Source organism: Grosmannia clavigera (assembly GCF_000143105.1).
Source record: "Grosmannia clavigera kw1407 unplaced genomic scaffold GCSC_140, whole genome shotgun sequence".
NCBI lineage: Eukaryota > Fungi > Ascomycota > Sordariomycetes > Ophiostomatales > Ophiostomataceae > Leptographium > Leptographium clavigerum.
The window spans coordinates 703,523-723,492 of record NW_014040801.1 but is presented as its reverse complement, the minus strand read 5'-3'; the positions used below and the strand labels follow the sequence as shown (position 1 = coordinate 723,492).

General features: G+C 54.6%; 4 protein-coding genes across 4 annotated transcripts; 2 read left to right on the top strand and 2 right to left on the bottom strand.

Annotated features, from left to right (window-relative positions):
- Nucleotides 1-7,889: 7,889 nt before the first annotated feature.
- Nucleotides 7,890-12,268, bottom strand: CMQ_1121 (c6 zinc finger domain containing protein; the record flags this gene model as incomplete). The annotated part of the gene is made up of 4 exons (XM_014318200.1): nucleotides 7,890-8,200; nucleotides 8,272-9,967; nucleotides 10,119-10,383; nucleotides 12,177-12,268. 4 exons carry the CDS (start codon nucleotides 12,266-12,268, stop codon nucleotides 7,890-7,892), a joined length of 2,364 nt encoding a protein of 787 aa, XP_014173675.1.
- Nucleotides 11,546-11,944, top strand: CMQ_485 (uncharacterized protein; the record flags this gene model as incomplete). The annotated part of the gene is made up of 2 exons (XM_014317564.1): nucleotides 11,546-11,738; nucleotides 11,841-11,944. The coding sequence occupies 2 exons, from the start codon at nucleotides 11,546-11,548 to the stop codon at nucleotides 11,942-11,944; spliced, it is 297 nt and encodes a 98-aa protein (XP_014173039.1).
- Nucleotides 12,269-14,913: 2,645 nt separating the features above from the next.
- On the top strand, nucleotides 14,914-18,443 carry CMQ_1329 (fungal transcriptional regulatory protein; the record flags this gene model as incomplete). Its single annotated transcript, XM_014318408.1, has 6 exons — nucleotides 14,914-15,110; nucleotides 15,185-15,944; nucleotides 16,025-16,099; nucleotides 16,160-16,944; nucleotides 17,001-17,207; nucleotides 17,279-18,443. The coding sequence occupies 6 exons, from the start codon at nucleotides 14,914-14,916 to the stop codon at nucleotides 18,441-18,443; spliced, it is 3,189 nt and encodes a 1,062-aa protein (XP_014173883.1).
- Nucleotides 18,444-18,764: 321 nt separating this feature from the next.
- On the bottom strand, nucleotides 18,765-19,862 carry CMQ_675 (thioredoxin reductase trr1; the record flags this gene model as incomplete). Its single annotated transcript, XM_014317754.1, has 3 exons — nucleotides 18,765-19,666; nucleotides 19,726-19,788; nucleotides 19,844-19,862. The coding sequence occupies 3 exons, from the start codon at nucleotides 19,860-19,862 to the stop codon at nucleotides 18,765-18,767; spliced, it is 984 nt and encodes a 327-aa protein (XP_014173229.1).
- Between the last annotated feature and the right edge of the window lie 108 nt (nucleotides 19,863-19,970).

The following is a 19,970-nucleotide window of genomic DNA, read 5'->3' as shown; positions in this document are numbered from 1 at the left end:
CAACATCGGTAGTTCCCATCACCTTCTTGTTGGTTGGTTGTGTCGCAGTCGCAGTCGCAGTAGCATCCTTCATGCCGCTTTTGTCTCGCTTCTGCCAGTCGTCTCTGTGATTACCCCAAATCAGATGACCGACAGTCGCCGCGGACAAGCCAGTAGTGCCCGTTTTCGTATTCCTGATCAGCCTCATCCTTGCAAGGGAAGGGGGGGAGGGGCAGCAGGAGAGAAGCCTTTCCCTGTTCGGCCTCGTCCAGCTAGATTGGCGTCGCCTGGCATACACGAGGGCGTAGGAGGGTGTGCTGGTCCGGGGAGAGCGATCCGGATTGGAGTGCAGAGGAGCAGGCGAGATGGGGCATAAGGAAGCGAGCAAGAAGAGAGGATGTCGATGTCCTGACGTCCAACTTGAGCTCTGTTTGACTCTTCTGCCGACCTCGGAAATGTGTTTAGTGTACACGCAATCCAATTTCCCTTTGGCTCAGACAGCGTCTCAACACCAATTTGTGCGGCAGCAGCACGCATTTGCACGCTGCCAATCGCTTGTACGTACATTGCAGTACGACAAGAGTCCTCGTACTCCGTACACAGCTGTCCACCCCCCGGCATCTCCCTGCCCTTTTTCTTCCTTTCCGGGCAGAGCTGATTTAAGCGCACGGTGCACGGTGCACTGTCCTGATCGGAGTGCAACGCACCTAACCACCGAATTAGCCAATATGTGGCGTAGGATGGACCCACCCTACCAGACTGTCGGGTCGGTCCATCGTCCGGAGCGCAGATGCTGGTGTTGCCCTGAGACACGCTAGAGGCTACCGCATCCACAGCCCCCTAACAAGCACTTTGAGCGCTAAGGCTTGCCTGTGAGCAGAATTGTAACGACGAAGAAAGGCTCGCCTCTCTCTCGCGTGTGAAGCTGGTTTGCTTGCGCTTCGTAATTAGTCCCGTACTTTCAGTCGTCCGCGCGAGCGAAGCTTTTCTACCGGGAGCTGGTTGGCCTTCTCTTAGGCCGTTTGCCCAATGTCTTCTCTTGTCATGTTCAATTACCGTTCCAAATTTGTCCTGTAGCCACCTGGCCAGGACCCTCAGTCGTCTCTCCCTCTGGACGGATGAATATACGACCGCATTGATCTGAACAGTACTATGTACGAGTAGTAGCAGCATATTCATATGTAGCCTGTCGCACTCTGGACCCCAGTCCGAATGTCTGAGAGAATGGAGGAACGAAAGACACGCAGCACTGTGGCGGCCCCACAAAACGTCGCACTTCATTGGTCAAAATGCGCTGGTCCCCGCACATACCACACATTGACCCCGCCTCTGTCCAGTTAAATTGTGGCCCCATACCCGCGCGCTTGCAATATGCACGATTCTGCTCTCTCCCTGGCATTCCTCGCTGAACGAAGGCTGTGTCGCCATTTTCTCATTCGTCTCCCCCTGTCTAGTGGTTGTCATCTCGTGCAAAAAGAAAGCAGAAAAATGATATTATTCCGGTCTCTGTTTCGCTTTCCGATTATTCTCACTTCCGTCCCCAGTCATGTACCTCACCTGTTGTCGAACAACTCTAGTGTTTTTATCCAAACGTACGACTATGCCGAGAAGTGACAAATCCTGGCCCTTCCGATTTCGATATGCGGCCCGAGCTTGTATGGTGTCTGCTAGACCCGGAAGTCGCGCTTTTTGTATCCCTTTACGGAAAAGCACCGTCCGAGTCCAGACGCCCTTGGCTAAAGCGTCCAGAGAAAATGGGATGCACGAACGACAGGGACCCCGAAAAAAAAAACGAAAGAAACCCCCCGAAAATGGGTAAGAAGCAAATGCAACTCGCAGCAGGGAGGATGGAGAATCAACGACAAGGAAGGAGGTTTGACGTGAGACAGACTAAGCCTAGAGCTGAGATCCCCCAAGGACTGCGAATGTGGCGTAGAAGAAGAAATATAGCGCTGTAACAGCCAGAATTAGATGCAAGGACAGAGAACGAAAAAAAGGAGTGGACAAGGCAGGGCAGGGAAATTTAATTGGGAAAATGGTATAAGTAAATCCGCCTTGTTTCCACGCCCCTCTCTTCCCTGTTCGCTAAGCAGGAGGAATCAAGCATACTCGTATTTACTTCTCCTCAGCGGCCCCCATCCATCTGCACACAGCCGGCCAGCACTTTTACATGTGATGCCAGCCACCCGTCGCCATCGCAACCCTCTAAACCGAAAGACTCTTGCGACTTCTTACCATGGAACAGCTTCGGCTGATCAGCCTGCCGTCGGCAAAGAGGACTGAGATCGCAGCGTTGCCGGTATATCAAACGTTAGCTCTGGTCCGGCTTGTCCCTCATGCATGCGTTCTTCCGGCCTTCTGTCGTGTCTGTTTCCTGGTCTGACAGCCCCCCTGTCTGTACTGCATACATGGTATCGGCCGTGTCATTGCCCCGTTTGGCGTCCTGCATCCGCATCACATATCCCCCTTGTTCTCTTTCTTCCCAGCCCACCCACCCATTCCAACAAGAGTCACGACCTGCTCGTAACTGACCAAGAGCAATGCTTTTGTCCGTTCCTATAGCCCTCCCGCTGATTCAAGGTTTGCGTACTCCCCATGTCTGTACTGCTAACAGTTAATCTTCCGCTTTACATCCAACTCGATCACATCAAACGATTGCGCCTGTTGGCGGGAAGGACAGCCCACCCTTCTGCCAAACAGCCGCTGAAAATTGTTGGCCGGCTCCTACAAGGGAACGTCAAAGATGTGCGTTGCAGCAGAAGTCGTTCTCACGTCGTCTTCGCTTGACGACCGTTAAATCCATCTCCCCACCCCACCTTCCTCTGCTTGCCGCCTTTCCTTCCTCGACCCCATCTTCCCAGTACTGAATACCTGAACACATATTCGCTCTGCATAGTGTGTCCTTCTGCCCCGTTCGGCAGGCTTATCTGCATGCGCCCAAGCAACCCTCGGCCCTTCTCTGCGAGTCCTGGTGCACGAGTATTCTGTTTTCGTCAACGGCCACCTAGGTCTGAACGCCCATGAACAAGGACCATCCTTGTATGTTCACGGCCTGCATTAGGAAAGACGCATTGTGGCGCCAAGACTCACACTAATTGCCATGTATGCCGCTTGTACGGAGTACTCGTACCTGTGTAGGGCTTGTGCGCACATCGCACATAGCGGCCAGATAAGGTGTGGAGCACGCCGCCCTTCTTTGAGTACTTTACGACGTATGGCTGCCGTACAGATTGGGCTGACTAGTCAGACGGATCGGGGAAGCCTCAGGGATCTGCTGGCTCCCCCACCCCCTTAAGTTGGGCTGCTTTATCCGTCTATGACCATTTTTGAATACAACCCTACAGGGCCCATTGGCAAGAATACCCTCTACCTGCCTATTCCCGTCTACATTGACACGTCGAAATAATCACGCACACCCTCCCCTTTCTTCCAACTGCTGTCCGTTTCTCCCAAAACCCCTTCTCCTGCGTCTACCATGTACGATACGGATGGCAGCCAACTCGGGACCGAGCGGTGTTGCCCTGTGTATCCGAAATCCAGGGCAGGGAATACGAAATGTGCATAAACAAATATATCCCCAGGGACGGCCAGGAGGGGTCTTCCAATTTGCGTGTACGCGTATGCGTTCCGTGTATACTGTATCTCTTCTTCGCCTGTTACGTAGTACTTGAGTGATGTGTTCTGCCTCGGTTCAGGCTTGCACACCCCTTCCCTTTTTGTCTGTGTCGCTAGGGATCTTCATGCCCTTCAGCACAATTTTCTCGGCTCAAGCTCGCCTAGCTTTCCCATATCTCTGACGCCACAAGAAACGTAAATGCAATCGAGCTATGGTATGAGCAGAAATACATTCGATCAGTTAGCGCGCCGATGGGTGCAGTAGTAAGATACAACAGATCAAGGAAAGGTCTAGACCGCTTGGACAAGCAACTGTCAGAAGACTTGGGATGCAAATGACGGCAGACGCTATGTACGTGATCGAGCTGGTCTAGATGGGCAAAAGAACTGTACATAACGACAAGTGGAATAATGCACCATCGTACATGGTACGGAGAGGGGATAGGGATCCCATGACGTCCTAGGTGATGAGTCCTCATGACTCCGGGATGCCCCCGTGACGCTCGAAACACCGGCGTCCTTCTTCCCTCCCCGTCTAGCTGAAGGCTTACATGGTAGGCCTTCTAGCGGCTAGGCAGCCAAGGTGTGGCGATGGCCGAGCTACGGCACTTCTGCATACCTAGCTCCAAGAGGATCTGCCCATTGCCGGTGCCAAAATTGTGACGGAGAAGGAGAAGGTGAAGAGCAGAGGGATAGGCTAGCCTCCCAAAGTGGCGATAGGCCGTGAGATCGCAGGTCTTTCCGTATGTGTCTCACTCAGTCCACCGTTTCAGCTGTGGTGGTGAAGCCCGAAGTAGCCGGCCTTCTTGGAACGCTGACTGCGATCACAGCGACTGGACAGATATTGACACGGAGTACGGAGGACACACTTCTGCGGCTGTCCTCGTCTCGTCCATCCCCAAGCGCTATCGCCAGCCGGCGTCCTCTCTCATTTCACGGCCGTACGATGTACAAGTACGGCCGTGAAGATGCTCCGACTTGAGCCGTAGGGGGAATTCACCGTCGAGTCCAAAGACTGCGTCGACGAATCGTCTCTCTCTCTGCTCCCGGGCCGAACGGTCAATGCAGCTATGCCGTACTCGTAGATGGCGCAGAGCTGGTTTGCGCTCGGTGCTGCAGCCAATGGTCGCAGCTGATCCAGTCGGAATAGTTCCAAAGCTCTATAGCCTTACACCCCCTCTGTCCTTTCTTTCTCTTTCTCTTTCGCTTTCGCTCTTCTTTCTCCTCCTCCACCTCTTGCTCTAGTCTCATAGCCATGCTAGTTAGTGTGTGCGCGCAATGTAATGACAGACCCGTCGCTGTAGATTCGCAAAATCTGCACAGCAAGAGTCTGCCCAGGCAGCGCACAGGGGAATGCTTGGAGCCGAGCCGCTAAGCCTGTCATCTCTTTGTCTGTCATGTTTTGGTTCTCCAGATGTCCTACTGCTCCTGAAATTCCCTCCTATCGGTGCTTCAGGACAAAGAAGACGTTCGAGCAGAACGTGGGAGCGCGCCCGGTCGTGGCTGCCTCCTCTCTCCCTTGCATCTCCCACGTTTTCCCGCACCCCTTGCCCATCCCAGGGACTAAAAGAGGAAGGGGTCACGAGGAATGCATTCCGCGCCCAGAGGCAAGTGGGAGAACTGGCTAATTGCCAAAAACCACGAGAGCCCGTTGTCTATCCACGCTTTCCTATTTTTGACCTGACTTTGTGCTACCTCCCAGCTTGCGCTGGCTGTGCTGTGATCCCTGCATCTGATTGGCGGGTTAGCGACCGCGCCTGTTGGACGTGAGGGAGAACGGACGTTTTCTTCCCTGCAACGACGCCAAGCCAAGGCGTCTCGACAGGGAATCACCGCCACCGCCGCCGTCGCCCTACGCCTAACCAACAGGCAGCTGCCACGATCCTTGTCCCCCAGAATCTCCCAACAGCGCATCTCGCGGCGGTTGACAGGCAACAGACAGCGGGTTGTGAGGTTGTCTCGGCTAGTGACAAGAGCTTTGACAGCAATGGATGTTTGGGCCAACACCGGTCGAAAGCTCAGAGGCTCAAAAGCTCGCATCGCGAGTCTCTCTGACCGTGCCGCCCAGCAGGTCAATTTTCTTAGAGAACGCCCGCATGCACTTGCAAATAAGGCCGTACTTTTGTCCTCAGCACAGCCCGCATCTCCAATGCATCTCGACCGGATGCCTGACCTCATATGAGGCAGGGTCCATTTTAGTGGGGAGATATGAGCTCCACACCACCACCCTATGAGAATAGTGCGACTGCTCCATACGAGTACGAAGTATTATGCTGCTGCTCGTAGCCAGAACGGACACCAAAGGTGGCCAGCGACAGGACTGCAATTCGGCGTCCCCGTTTCCCGTTTTCGGGGTCTTGCCAAGAACAAAGGGTGGGGAGAGGCAAAAAAAAAGGAAAAAAATCGAGGAAAAAAACAACGAGAGAAAAGCCAGGTCGCTTTCATGACTATCGAATTGAGAAACGCCGTTACGTTCCACAACTTTCAATATTGTACGGCCTTTCTTCAGCCTCTCCGAATCTTTCCTTGATCTTCCTGGCTGGCGCATGTGGTCGGGCACTCAGCGGTAATAAGCAAAAGCCGCCGGCGGTTTTTTTTTTCTTTGTTACTAGAGCATTCCCCGGAGACCATCTCCGGCTCCCGCCACATGACCCCAGACTTATCCGGACCTCGGGTCTTGTTTGGCTTAGCCTCTCGTGCTACCTTCCCTTTACTCATGTGGTCGGCGAACAGGCCTGCATAGTATGTAGGCTAATATCTAGAATTGGTTTGTAAGATACTATTGGCGATTTGTCAATCACGCACACGCAATTTGGCAACGAGGACTACAGCTTGGCTATCATGCCTCGACCAGCGATTTTCCATGCCGAACTTAGTGCCCATCCTCTTCCTCACCCGCCGTGAGGGATAGCAAATCCAACGAGAAGGCGACAGAGATAGGAGCCAGTCTCTGCGGCCAACAATCAGCTCTGCCTCTCTTCCCGCATTCATCGCATTTACAAAAATCCCGATTCGCAGTGAGAGAAATTTATATCTCGTTGCAAGGGAGAGCACGACACAAAAAACAGCTAACCCTGTGCAGTCCCTACTACGAGGAGTCTGCTTGTTCTTTACACCTTCATTTCGATTGTTTTCTCCTATTTATATCACTAATAGGAGAGGGGCTCCTACCACCTCCATTGTCTCTTGCCTAGTGGGGCTGAAAATCATCATTGATCTTCAAAGAGATGATCTCTGAATGTTTATGTAGTACTGTTTGATGTGGATGTAGATGTGACAACTGTGTATTAATATATGCCTTCTAAATGAGCTCAAAGAACAGATCCTCACTTCCACTGGGATTGCTTCGGAAGCCCTCCCTTAGTATTTATTGTTCGTACTTGTAACACCAACGCAAATACTCGCATTCGGGATGCATCCGTGAAATAAGCGAGCCACTGACAGAATCGCCACCGCCAAAGGTCCGCCAAAGGTCCTTACACATAGCGCTGTCATAAGCTACCGCACGATCAAACATACTTCGGCAGTGAGTGTCAGTTGGCTTTTGGGGCAAGATACAACCACTGCATACCGTTTTTTTGTAATAACTGGATTTTGGAAGATCCGAAGATTGTTCCTGTCGTATATCAACATAGGAATGTGGCTAAACGAGATGATGCATAAAAGGCTCATAATAGGGCAATTGAAAATGATGAATTAGGATTGAGAAAAAGTCATGAAAAGTTCCAGCCAGAAGCATCTACCCTGAACGCCAAATAGCAACAAACCTATGCACCGTCTTCCACCAGACCGCCCGAATCCAAGAACATATCGTTTTGTGACAAGCCAGTGTATAAAGAAAAAGGAAAGGGGGGCGGGACGAGAAAAGGGGTAGAGGGGAAGATGTAAATCGGAAAACGCATGTTTTTTCTGCCTTTGGTAGGCTTGAAGCGCGTTAGAGAAGATGGGAGGAGGGGGGAGGGAGAGAAGGAGACAGGAAAGAATGTACAAGAGGGGTAGTCATGATGGGCATATCTGCTTGTGTTTTGTAGACGCGTGTATGTGATAGTTCGCCATTTTTGGCCAGAAGTCTGGACCAAATACCCCCTTTCTTCTTTGCTTCTTCATCCCTCCCGTGTCTGCCTTTCATGAAACGGCACGAAAACATGTCAATAAAAGCAAAACATTGCTTTTGCCATAATAATGCCACAGTGGCGAAAAAAAAAACAGAAAGGCCTTATCGTAAAAATAGAAAAAAAAGGCTAGATGCGAGTCGGCTGTATAATGCTGGCTTTGTCTGAAGCCCAAGCATCTCTCTAAGCACCCTCCATGGGCGGCACGTAAGAGTAGTTGAAGTCCAGAAGGTTGTCTAGCATCCAGTGCTGAGGATCAAAGAAATCGTAGCTAGTTGGGTTTGCGTCATACGACACTCCACCTCCAAGCATACCGTTGTGCCCATGTCCAGCCAGCCCTGCAGTAATGCCAGCGGCCAGCGCGCCATTTGAGACTGACGTTGGAAGGCTTGGAAGACCGTGGTTAGAGGCCATTATGCCGGCATCCATATGCGTGGACGAGGCTGTTGACTCGTTCGCCGAGTCTGGGTTGGTTGGCTGTTTTAAAGCTGCAACTGAGCTGCGTTAGTCCTGTATATAACAACAGAGCGACCCGAAGGGCCGAAGGGAAAAAGACAAAACCCACCATCCAGAGTGCCTCGACCCCTGGCCTGGTACTCTTCTCGCCAGTGCCAGATGGAGTCGAAGACAAGGCTCATGCTGTGCCGACAGCGCACCTTCAGCTGCAAGGTGTCGTCAATCTCGACAGCGCTGTCGTCGTCCAGGTACGCCCGAGCCGGCTGAGTCTCTAGCCGGGCCCCATTCCACATCTGCACCATCAGCTCAGCTAGCCTCCACTGGAGGTCGTTGTGCACCACACTGGTGGACCGGATAGCGCCGATGATCCGGTGGAAGAGCCGCCGGCCGCGGTCGTAGTCGATGGCACGAGAAAAGAACGAGCGCATCAGCTTGAGGAGGGCAAAGCCGGCGGCCACCAGCATCTGCTGCAGGTAGTTTGATGCATATTTGAGCGTATCAATACCGATGTGCTCTTGTGGTGACGACGGTGACGAGACGGTGCTGTTGCTGATGATGTCTTCCAAGAAGCTGACGGTGGAGCGCCACAGCCCCATAAGGTCGTCGAGATAGCCAGGCGTCGAGCTCGCATCGAAGAAGCCGGCCAGGCGCAGGTGCAGCCCGGCGGCCTTGAGATGGAACGACACGATGTGGGACAAGCCACGCGACATGATATCGGCATGGAGCTCGCTATACTCGCGGCGGAAGACGCGCATCAGCATGGAGCGGTGCTCGTCGCCAGCGACGCCGCGGGAGTCGCTGGCATTGCTGTACATCTCCTTAGAAACCTTGTCGCAAAAGCGCTCGATCTGCAGGCGGGCCTCCAGCTCGGCAGACAGCTGGAAGGGCCCAGACTCGCCGGACCGGGTGGCAAGCGTCCAGTCGTACAGCGAAGAGGCTGGCTGGCCGTAGCCAGTGGCGACGTTCTGGGCGACGATATTGCACACGGCCCAGGTGACGACACGGTCGTGGAGCTGGTCCTTGTTCAGCTCGATGGCGACGCGGGTGAAGTCGTTGATGTGATTCGGACGGTGGAGGCCGATGCCGGTGGCAGTCTTCATCATGACACCGCAGAGGATGTGGGTAGGGTCAGAGCTGGTGTTGCTGGTAGGCAGCGGCCATGTGCAGAGGAGACACATGGCCTTGACGACAAAGTGCGAGCCGGGCACCTCGCCGATGGTCTTCCAAAGGAGCGTGTTAAGCGGGACGGAGATGGCTGTGAGAAGAGTCGGGTCAGGGACGTATCGACGGGCAGCCACAGCGACTATAGACCAGTAGAGCAGCGGATGCTGCTGGTAGTACACTTCTGGAGCCAAGGCGGTATTGAGAAAGGGGAGGAAAGGGTGGTAGAAGAGCCAAAAGTCCTGGAACAGCTGTGCCTCGCCTTCCTCGGTCAGGCGGACCTCTTCGAGCTCACGCACAATGCGCGGGACGCTGTAGGAGCCGCCGCGCTTGAGATGCAGCAATGACGAGACGGCCTCGTCGGAGCCCATCAACGACGGGTTGCGCGTATGGGTGTATACGCTGTTGATGATGGGCGACTGCAGCTGGGACGTGGACGGGCCGTCGTCGTCGTCGTCGATGACGAAGCCCTGGGACCGGGCGAGCTGGACGCTTCGCCGTAGCTTCTCAATCTCCTTCTCCATCTCGGCGTGTTTGGACCGCTTGCCAATACGTTTGAAGTTGGATTCGATCTTGCATTGTAGCTTTAGCCGGTTGCATCGTGAGCAGCTGCGAAAGGGGTCCTGGCTGACGTCGCATCGAAGCTGGACGAGAAAGGTCAGTCAGATCGGGGGGGGGGGGGGGCGTGTGCACAGCAGACGACAGCAACGGGGGCAGCTGGTCTGGAGGTAATTCGGAGTACTGCCGACGCGCCGGAAATATACCGGCGGACGGCCGGAAGACGACAAAACTCACCTTTTGCTGGCGGCACTCGTTGCATGCGCGCTTGACGCCTGGTTGCCGCTTCTTCTCGGACGGGTCGCCGTTATCGTCGTCGTTCAACACGCTCCCGGGACTGCTGTCGAAGCCAGCGCTCGCAGGCGCACCCGTGCTCCTCTTTCTCTTCACGCCGTTGATGTTGATGACGCTGCGGACGCTCACCGGGCTTGTCGGGCTCAGAGAGGCACCGCCGCCGGCTGCGAGGAGTGGCGATCCATCCATGAACAGACAGGGAATGCCGCTCTCCGACCGAGGGGGCGAGTGGAGTAATGGTATAAGAGAGGGGGGGATGACAAAAAGAAACGGGAGAGCAGGACGAGGTCGCAATTGTTAGCACGTCTGAGATTCTGTCTGCTGCAGATGTCTGAGCTTGAAGGCAGTGCCCATTCGGTGACGCAGACAGTTTCGCCCTCGATGTCTGGCTTCGACCAAGCGGCAGACAGCAGCAGAGGTCAAACAATACAGTAAAATAAAACACGAACGGGACGGCACTTCGAGTCAGTCTTTTTCGCAATTGTCAAGAGTCAGAGGTTGGATTGGAAGAACGGCCGCCCCGAAGGCGGAGGGGGCGGGGGAAAGAGCAGTGCGACGGGCTAAAAAAAAAATCCTTCACTGTTCTTAGGAAAGAACACACCAAGAACAGATGTGGGTACAGCAGTTTGCGTGCTTAGCCCCCAGTCTCTCTCCTGATTGGCCGTGAGTACCACAATGACCCGTCTCCACAGCAGACGGCTAGCCTGATTGGCCAACTACGGAAAGCGAGAGCATGCAAACCATGCATGAGTGGGGCCTAGGCACCCTTTTGAATGGGCAGCCGCTACCAAGTATCAGTCTGGTGCAGCTAAGCACGTTTGGGTGACGAGTCCACCCATTGTGCATCGACCTTGCTGCCTCTGCTCCAGGGCAAGAAGAGCAGGTCTGAGCTGTCCAAGAAGGTCGAGGCAGTTCTGCAATAGTAACGCCTAGTGTCGCATGTCCGTGGCGACTCGGCACTGATCGACCAGCTGTTTGCCAATCACCGTCGGCTCAATGGGCGTTGCGGACCAGAGCACCACTCCCAGCTGCACAAAGCTTTCCTCTTCTCTCTTGACCTTGCAGCTTTCTGCTGCAACGTTGGCCTGCCCCATCTTGCAGAGTCCGCTCTGCTACTGCGAAGCCCCGCTTTCTGACCGGGCCCTTGTGCCCCGCTGCTGGCTCTTGCTCGACTTGGGATCCAGTGACTCATTTCTGCATTTTCTCCTGGTCCATCTACCCGCTGGAGCTCCTCCCCGCTGACCGGTTCGAGCTACGACGTACGAGCACGAACACTCGTCCAATCGTGGCCCTGGCTTTCCCCTTGACTTGAATTTCCTTCCACCCCGATGACAGCACCGGGCAACGGGCAACGGAGAGCACCGTCCAGCATGGCGTCGGCGCGCGCGACCACGCCACAGAGCACACATCCGGCTCCCACGACCGAAACCGGCAATCCCGACCGGAAGCTAATCAGAGGACCGCTCCAGCCATCAGCCCACAACTCGCGGCCGTCTTCCTACACTCAATCGCCCAGGCCGATTAATGAAATCATGTTCGATCGGCAAAGGCCCGGCCCAGAAGGTGTGTCGATGACCGCCTATTCTCTGTCCCCCCCCCTTTTTTCACTCCCTTTTCTCTCTTATTCGTCCGTCGCCCTGCTGACCCCTATCTCCTATCTCACAGCGGCCGTGATGGAGATATGTTCCACTACGTTGCCACAGCCATTTGTCAATCCCGACGCCCCTCTCACCCACGGATCCACGGCCACCCCCTCCCCGGCCCAATGAAGAAGGAAGCCGACAGATGCACTGGGGTCCGAACGGTTACAACACGAAGCGTCCACATCATGACAGCTGCTGCAACAGCCGTAACAGTTGCAAGAGCTGCTGAGCCGGTTAGCTGTTCTGGCCACCGGCCCACTTCATTGAGTTCCCAGCAGTGGGGCAGTAACAGCACGCCTGACAATGACGGGGACACGTTTCGCCTGACAGGCTCCAATAAACACCTCCTGCAACTTACGGTATGTCTTCGAACCATGGTGGCACATGCTCGTACACGTGCGAGTATGCTTTGTTGTTCTCGTCCCAGGCTGCCAGCCCGCCTTGGTGCATGGGGTGGTATTCGGGCACATATATTGACGGCACTTCGAGCCAATGGCATTGCAGGCCATGTCACGGGCCGGTGCTAACGGCTGCCGATATTGCTTTGTGCATGTGCTCGTCTTCCCGTAACCATACTCCCGGCGGCGGATGCTGGGCTTTGGGCGCGGACGCATACTGCCGGTATACCTTCCTCACCGCTGTGCAGGAAGTGCAAGACGCGATTCGTGTGTGCAAACAGGCAGCAGCTGCAAGCTTGTGGCTCTTGCCCGAACTATCCTTCTTCGTGCCTATTGGCTCGCCCCTTTTGGATTATACGCCCCATTCCTCATTACTAGTGGCACCAAATGGAGCTGTAAGGCGGAAAGCTTCGCAGGGTTGGGGCTCGAGATCGACATCATACATACTCCGTAGTAGTACGGAGTACTCCGTAGAGGTGGCAGGGTGCTAGACTTTAAGGATTTCGACCATACATCATTTCGGGGAAAACGTACATGTATGACCGTGTCTTTTGTGCGACAAGTCTCGGGAGGTGCAGGGTAGGCATGGATTTTAATTACCTGGGACTACAAGACTCTGTATCTCAACCTCTATACGGCTCTTTCCGTCCAAAGATCCGACGTCCCCATGTCTCACGCAGTGTACAGTCGATATTTGGCTTGTCAGGTCCAAGACCTTGTTCCTCTCATTTCTTTCCATACACAGTATGAGACTATAATTCGGACGGCGAGCTTCTCGCTCATCTGTGCATGCTTGGGAAGGGCAGCGAACAGGAATAGTTGAGGGGCATGAACGCAAACCTGTGTGATAATCCACAGGCCATGCGTAACAAATCTATAAAGCTTGTATGTGGCGATCCCACACGCAATAAGCTGTAATCTACGGTCACATTATTAAACAGCGAGTTACCCGTCGAAAGTTTGGGATTGGCAACCTTGCTCGCCGATCGCGGGGGTAGGCTGAGTAGCCAGCCTTGCCAGAACTGCTCCGTACCTTCAATGTCCCAATAAAGCGACGCCCCTGTTATTCAATGAGCCTGGTCGTCGGCGGGCAGCATGGCACATCGCTTCAACAACGGCAACAACACGATCGGAAGAAACTTTTGTCAAGCAAAGTGTGCAAGATTTGCGACATGCGGATCGTGTCGTCATTTGGATTGTCTTCGTTTGGGCAATCCAGGAAGAAGATGTCGGTGGGGCAGGTATAAGCTGCAACGGGATTGCGCGCTTTCATTTCGCCTGTTGTTTACTCGTTGTTCTTGTTGCTAGCGTCGGCCTCATAAAGGGCAGGGAACGTGTATTTATCACCCATGGAGTATGGGGTATTAGTAGCTATAAGGCATGCATATTCGCGAGTACGATGCGCTCCTTTGCTTCGGCCTCTGTGGATTGGCGGCTTTTACCCCGCGGCTCCGCATTGGCTCCCCAGTTTTTTATTTCTAAATTTATTTAGTGCTTGGATGGCGGAACTTCGCACTCTCAAAGGGCAGTTTAGGAGTTGGGGGCTTTCGACCAACGAAAACTCGTCCGCAGACAGCTCTCTATTTCTATCCTTATCTTATGCTTGTTCCTGGCTCTTGGATGTGTCAAAAATAGGCGACCACCTGACATATTGGCCTGTTCAGCCACCCGCTTGGCCGATTGGCGCGCAGAAAAAGGCCTGCGGCTGTTGCGGCTGTTGCGGATGCTGGCAACATCCGCGGACGTGCTCTGTGTCAAAAAAAAAAACAGGAAACAGTGCTGCTTCCGTTTCTCCATGCCGAAAGACTGCCGGCTGAGCTCGGCAGCTGGCTTGTTCATAGTGTCTGGACGTCTTGACGTTTTATATGAGGCTTGAGGCTCGATATGTTCTCTGAGACCTCCAATCTTTGAACGCGGGTGAGACACATGCTTCCCGACGGCTGCTTTGTATTGTTAATTGCACTCTGCTTGCAATTCCCTGCTGTGCTCTTGTCCGGTTCCGATTCCGGTGTCGCGCTCCATGTGTCTTCTCTACCTTTGGCCTAGGCTTACACCGCGTGGATGGCGATGAGTCGCTATGTCTTGATGAAGCCCCCTTAAATTGCCTCTGTAGATCTAGCACTACTGTTATTTTGCTTCCTTTCCGCTGCCTATAAAACCCTTTGGATATCGCTGGTCTCTGGCAGGCTCCTTGATCTACTACGCGTATCTTACTTGGACGAATGGATAATATGGCGCCAAGCTTTCCCGTCTCTAGCTAGACCATGCCCCAGATCTACGTACTCCGTACTCGTAGCCGTCTCACTTTCTTGATTTATTAGTAAAACAACATAACGTGTTCACATATCGCCTCCGAAAACCCGCAAGGCCCCCGATGTCGTCCCCCGCTCCTTCCCAAGTTTACCCCATATGTCCGCCCCCCAAGACTTGCCGGCCCCACCAGTGCTTTCCCCTGGCGACTCACTTTCCTTGTGACCTTGCTTCTCTGTTCTCTTTTCTCTCTTTCACACATTCCCCCTCGGTTTTCTCCCTTGATGCCAGTCACGAACATGATCCTACATGCCAGGTAAAGTATACAACTTGTCACCGTGGGCAATTGGCTATCACGAACACAAAACCCGCCCAGCTCGACGGGCTTACAGCATTTTCTCCATTGCATAACACACACACACACAAACCCCAATTTCCCTTCACACGATGGCAACAGAGGTACAGACTATGACCACTGTCAAGCGTGCCGACAATCCAAGCAAGGCCCGCAAGAGGGCCCCCAAAGCGTGCCTCTCATGCCGGGCCCGAAAGGTTCGCTGTGACGTGTCGCAGCGCGGTCGGCCATGCATGAACTGTTACCTCGACAGTGAGAGTTGTGTGGTCACGGGCCGAGCTTCTAGGCTGTAAGTTCTCCAACGATGACTGTCAATTTGGGGTGCAACGTCCCAATTCGCTGACTGTCTATCTTTGGGTATAGACGAAAAGCCCAAAAACCAATCGCAAACATATTTACGCCTGCCCTACCATCACCCACAGCTTCTGCTGCAGCAAATTCCGGCACGAATGATGCACAGACTTCTTGTCTTCCACCAGATTTTGTTTCCGCTGGTGAGCTGCACACCGAAGCTGCTCAGTCACCAGGCCAAGAAACCAGCCTGGAGCAGCATGGACACTTGCATATGTGCGAAGCCGACGAAAGCCAACATGATGAACATCATCACAATCATGCACAAAACACGTCACACACTTCCTCGAAAACTTCCGCACCTGGGAACAGCGAGTCACATTCGCCTGAAAATGGCTCCGTGCGGTGCCGTTCGCCATCCAAGGGCGGTGCACACAGCCATGATAGCAAGGGCGAGTCAGCATACGAAAACGTACACCGGTCTGAGCCCCACAAGAACTCCAAACACCACCACAACCAGCCGCAAGAACAGAGTGATCAGGGCCCGGTCAACAAAACTACCGGTGCTGACATTAGCGGATCTGGTGCTGCAGCTGCCGGTGTCGGAGCCGGCCCGGATCAGCAGCATGCATCGACAGGTGCTGAAAGTATGCTTTGGGCCAGCCAGCATAGCATCTGCAATAGAGGCCCGGGAATGACTGCCGATATCACGTACTCCTACTACCCCTTTCTGGCGATCAGCAACCTGTCAGGCGTCCTGCCACAGGACGTCAACTACCTAGAGACGCAGAGCTGCCTGCGGGTTCCAACAAGAGCCATCCTGGACGAGTTCGTGCAGCAGTATTTTTCGCGCACGTGCACCCACTACTGCCTCTGTTCAACGAGGGTAACTTTTGGGACCTGTACTGCCAGCAAGGTGCCGGCCGCGTGTCATCACATGGCATGTCGCTGCTTGTGTTTCAGGCCATGCTTTTCTCAACTTGTAATGTAAGTGGGGGCTTGGAGAGAAGCGTGACGACAGCGAGAAAACATGTTTTAACATAGCAGTTTATTTCTCGCGAGAGTATTCATGCGTTGGGGTTCCCTACCATCAGGGTAGCTCGTGCTGCTTTTTATCGGCGGGCGAAGCTGCTGTTTGACTTCGAGACAGAGACGTCGCCAGCAGCTGTTGCCCAGGCAGCACTCCTTCTCAGCTTCTGGTCGCCGTCAAGCTCACCTGGAACTAAGACGCCTAACACGGCATGGCTCTGTACGGCCATCCAGCACGCCAAGCTGGCCGAGGCGCATCGGTACGCCTCGCTGACGGCACCGCGCGATGCCGGGCGTGCGAATGCACTTAAGAGGCTGTGGTGGTGCTGTGTCCTGCGCGACCGCATCTTGGGTTTGGGCTTGCGTCGCAGCATACATATCACGCGCGCACATTTTGACTTTGATGCTAACCCGCCGCTGAACTGCGCCGATCTGGCTGACGAGATCGAGCGCAGTCCCGTGTACAACCCGGGCACCAAGTCGTGTCTAAACGAGATTCTCGTCCACATGGTCAAGCTCTGCGTTGTGCTGACTGATATCCTGGCCCTTGTCTTCCCACTTGATGGCACGCCCGGTTGGGGCCGTCTCACGGCTGAGAGTGACGCCAGCCGCGTGCGCCAATGCAAAGCCGAGCTGCGCCGCTGGTACAAAGATGCAATGCTCCATTTCCCCATGTTCGGTGGAGCTACGAACGGACGAGCTGGAGGCAACACAACGCGCCTTGCCGCTGGTGCTGGCATGGGTCGGGAGTTCTGTCACGATTCTATCATCCTGTACACCAACTTGATGTACATGTACTATCAGTGAGTGGTCAAATGGCTCCTGATATCCTACCATCCGGCGGCTAACAAGACTTTAGCTCTACTCGTGTAGCACTCTGCCATCATGAAGTGCTTCATGTTGCCGTGGCTAATGCTAACAATCCTGGTGGCATTCATGACAATCCAATGGCCGTTCCGCCCCTCTACGAGAGCAGGCGCGAGCTCAAGGGTGCCACGTCTGGAGTGACGGAATGCCTGAAAGAGTTGATCCGGCTTCGCCTGGCCCGTTGGCTACCCATAAGCGCGTATGTTGTTACCAGCTCTCTTTCTGTTAGCCCTAGTATATGTTGAATGACCTGTCCTAACATTCTCTCAGCGTCACATGCACGGCCCTGCCGCTCTTCCTGCATATCATTGATGTTAAGCTCTCATCAGCGGCGTCGGCTGCTGCTACTGCTGCGGCGCCTGCATCGGCAACGAAGTCAGCAGCTGCGAAATCGGCCAGTGCAGCCAGCTCAGCGCTGAAGCAGCACCGACTCAACATCCTGATCGAGGCTATGAAGACGTACCAGCCGCAGTATGATGGTGTTGATTGGATCAGCGAGACCATCCGACACGTTGTCAACATGGCGGAGATCGGCGGGCTAGCCCAGAACGACAAAATCGGGCAAACACAACAAGCGACGAGCAGCAAGGGCGCCGATGTCTCGGACTGGACAGACATCCTGGCGTCTAATCCGTCCTGGTACCTCCGCTTGGCTCTTACCATGGACATGGCGCTGAGCAAGAACCGGATTCCAGAGGAGCGCGACTTTCCAGTCGGTCTGCGCAGCTTATTTTCCGGCGGCTTTGGTGCTAATGCAAACGCACCGATTGGCAGTGATAGCGGCGTGGGCAAAGGTCCAACTTCAACAGCGGATGCGTCAATGTTGGACGCTGGGCACCGTGTGAACCTCCACAGCGACATTTCGGGCCTCTCCTACCCTACAGCTGCAGCCACGGCTGCTCCCGACTTATATACTAAGACAAGTTCTATGATGAATGCTGGCATGGAGGGAAGGACCATGGTGGCTGGTGAAGCCAATGGAATGACGGGTAACAGCATCTCCAATGGCGACAATCTGGGGGATGACTACTCTTCCGAGTTCCTGATGAGTCCCCACCACCTGGCGATGAGCATGGGTGTGGCCATGGGTATGGACCTCGACATGGATCTCGACATGGACCTCATCGAGATGGACATGGACATGGGCTTCTCGGCCCTCTCTGCGCCGAGCGTGGCCACGCAGCTACAATCGTCGGACGAAGAGATGTCGCCACCAGTTTCATCGACGACTGAGTCCATTGACACAGCCCCAACTTCCGAAGGCGTTAGTGCGAAGGGAGCAGGAGTGGACATACCCACTCGGGAGGAAGAGGGAGCTGGGATCGAAGACGAGCACGACTGGATTGAGCAGGCATGGGACGCTGACGGTGGCGAGATGCGCGAGAGCGATCGGGACACGGCAAAGGCGCTGTTGGAAGCGATGAGCAGTGCCTGATGTAGATAGACACATGTGGAGGGATTGGCGTTTTAGATGGTAGAAACAAGACCGATAGAAGACGGTAAACAGGCACAAGTAAGAGCGGGATAACTTGATGGGACACTTTGAATATCCTAAGCAGAGTATATACAGCAGAGATCTGAGCTACACATAATTTATCCGGGAAACATGCAGACTACCGGGACGTCTAATCTATCGGAAGCTGTCTAATGTTGGCTATCTAAAAGCAGACCTTTGATTTTTTTTTTGCCGTTATGACGTTTTGTTTTTTGGTGTTTATCTTTTGAATTCGAAGCAGTCAGACACAGCAGCCAGCACTCAAAGGCTGCTCTCCTTGGCGGCCTCGTCGGCCTCGAGATCAGCGAGGTACTTTTCGGCCTCGAGGGCAGCCATGCAGCCGGAGCCGGCGCTGGTGATGGCCTGGCGGTAGCGCTTGTCCTGAACGTCGCCGGCGGCGAAGACACCAGATTTGCTGGTGAGGGGGGTACCGGCCTTGGTGATGATATAGCCGTCCTCGTCGGTGTCGACCTGGCCCTTGACAAGGCTGTTGGCAGGGTCGTGGCCGATGGCATAGAAGAGACCGTTGGCCTGGAGAGTCTCGAGCTCGCCGGTCTTGTGGTCCCTGACGACCAAGTGGGTCATGAGCTTGCCGTCGCCCTGGATCTCAACGCCGCCCGAATTCCAGCGGACGGTGACCTGCTTGTGGGCCAGCAGGCGCTTGGCCATGATGTCGCTGGCACGGAGCTTGTCGCGACGGACGAGGACAGTCACGTGACTGGCATATTTGGTAAGGTACATGGCCTCCTCAGCGGCCGAGTCGCCGCCGCCGATGACGACGAGCGGCTTCTGACGGAAGATGGGCACAGCACCATCACAGACAGCGCAGGCAGAGACGCCGTTCTGCCAGTACTTCTCCTCGCCGGGCAGGCCGAGACGGCGGGCGGAGGCGCCGGTGGCCACGATGACGGCATCGGCCGTGTGGATCTCGTCGGGCGTCCACTCAAGCGTGTAGCGGTACGGCTTGGCAGACAGGTCGAGCGTGGCGACGGTCTCGGTAATGACCTCGGTGCCAAAGTGCACCGACTGGGCGCGCAGCTTCTCCATCAGCTCGCTGCCCATGATTCCATTGGGAAAGCCGGGAAAGTTCTCGATCTCGGTGGTGGTGGTCAGCTGGCCGCCGGCGGCGACGCCGTTGGCCATGAAGCCCTCATACAGGACCGCTGTTTTGTTAGTGATGGAGAAGGAGGGGAGAAAAAAAAGAAAGAAAGAAAACACCCACGCTTCAGATTGGCACGGGCCAGATAGATGGCGGCCGTGTGGGCGGCGGGGCCAGAGCCGATAACTGCGGGAGGTCAGTCTGGAGAAGCATTACGACGGATGGAGCTCATGTCACATACCGACAACCTTGCTGTGCATCTTGCGGGAGCCTAGCTTCTGTAAGTCGCCGTGGGTGTTTTTGGTGGGGGTTACTGTTGCAGCAGCGGCAATCCAGAGACCAGAGGCGCCCGTTCGAAGGGTGCGTCG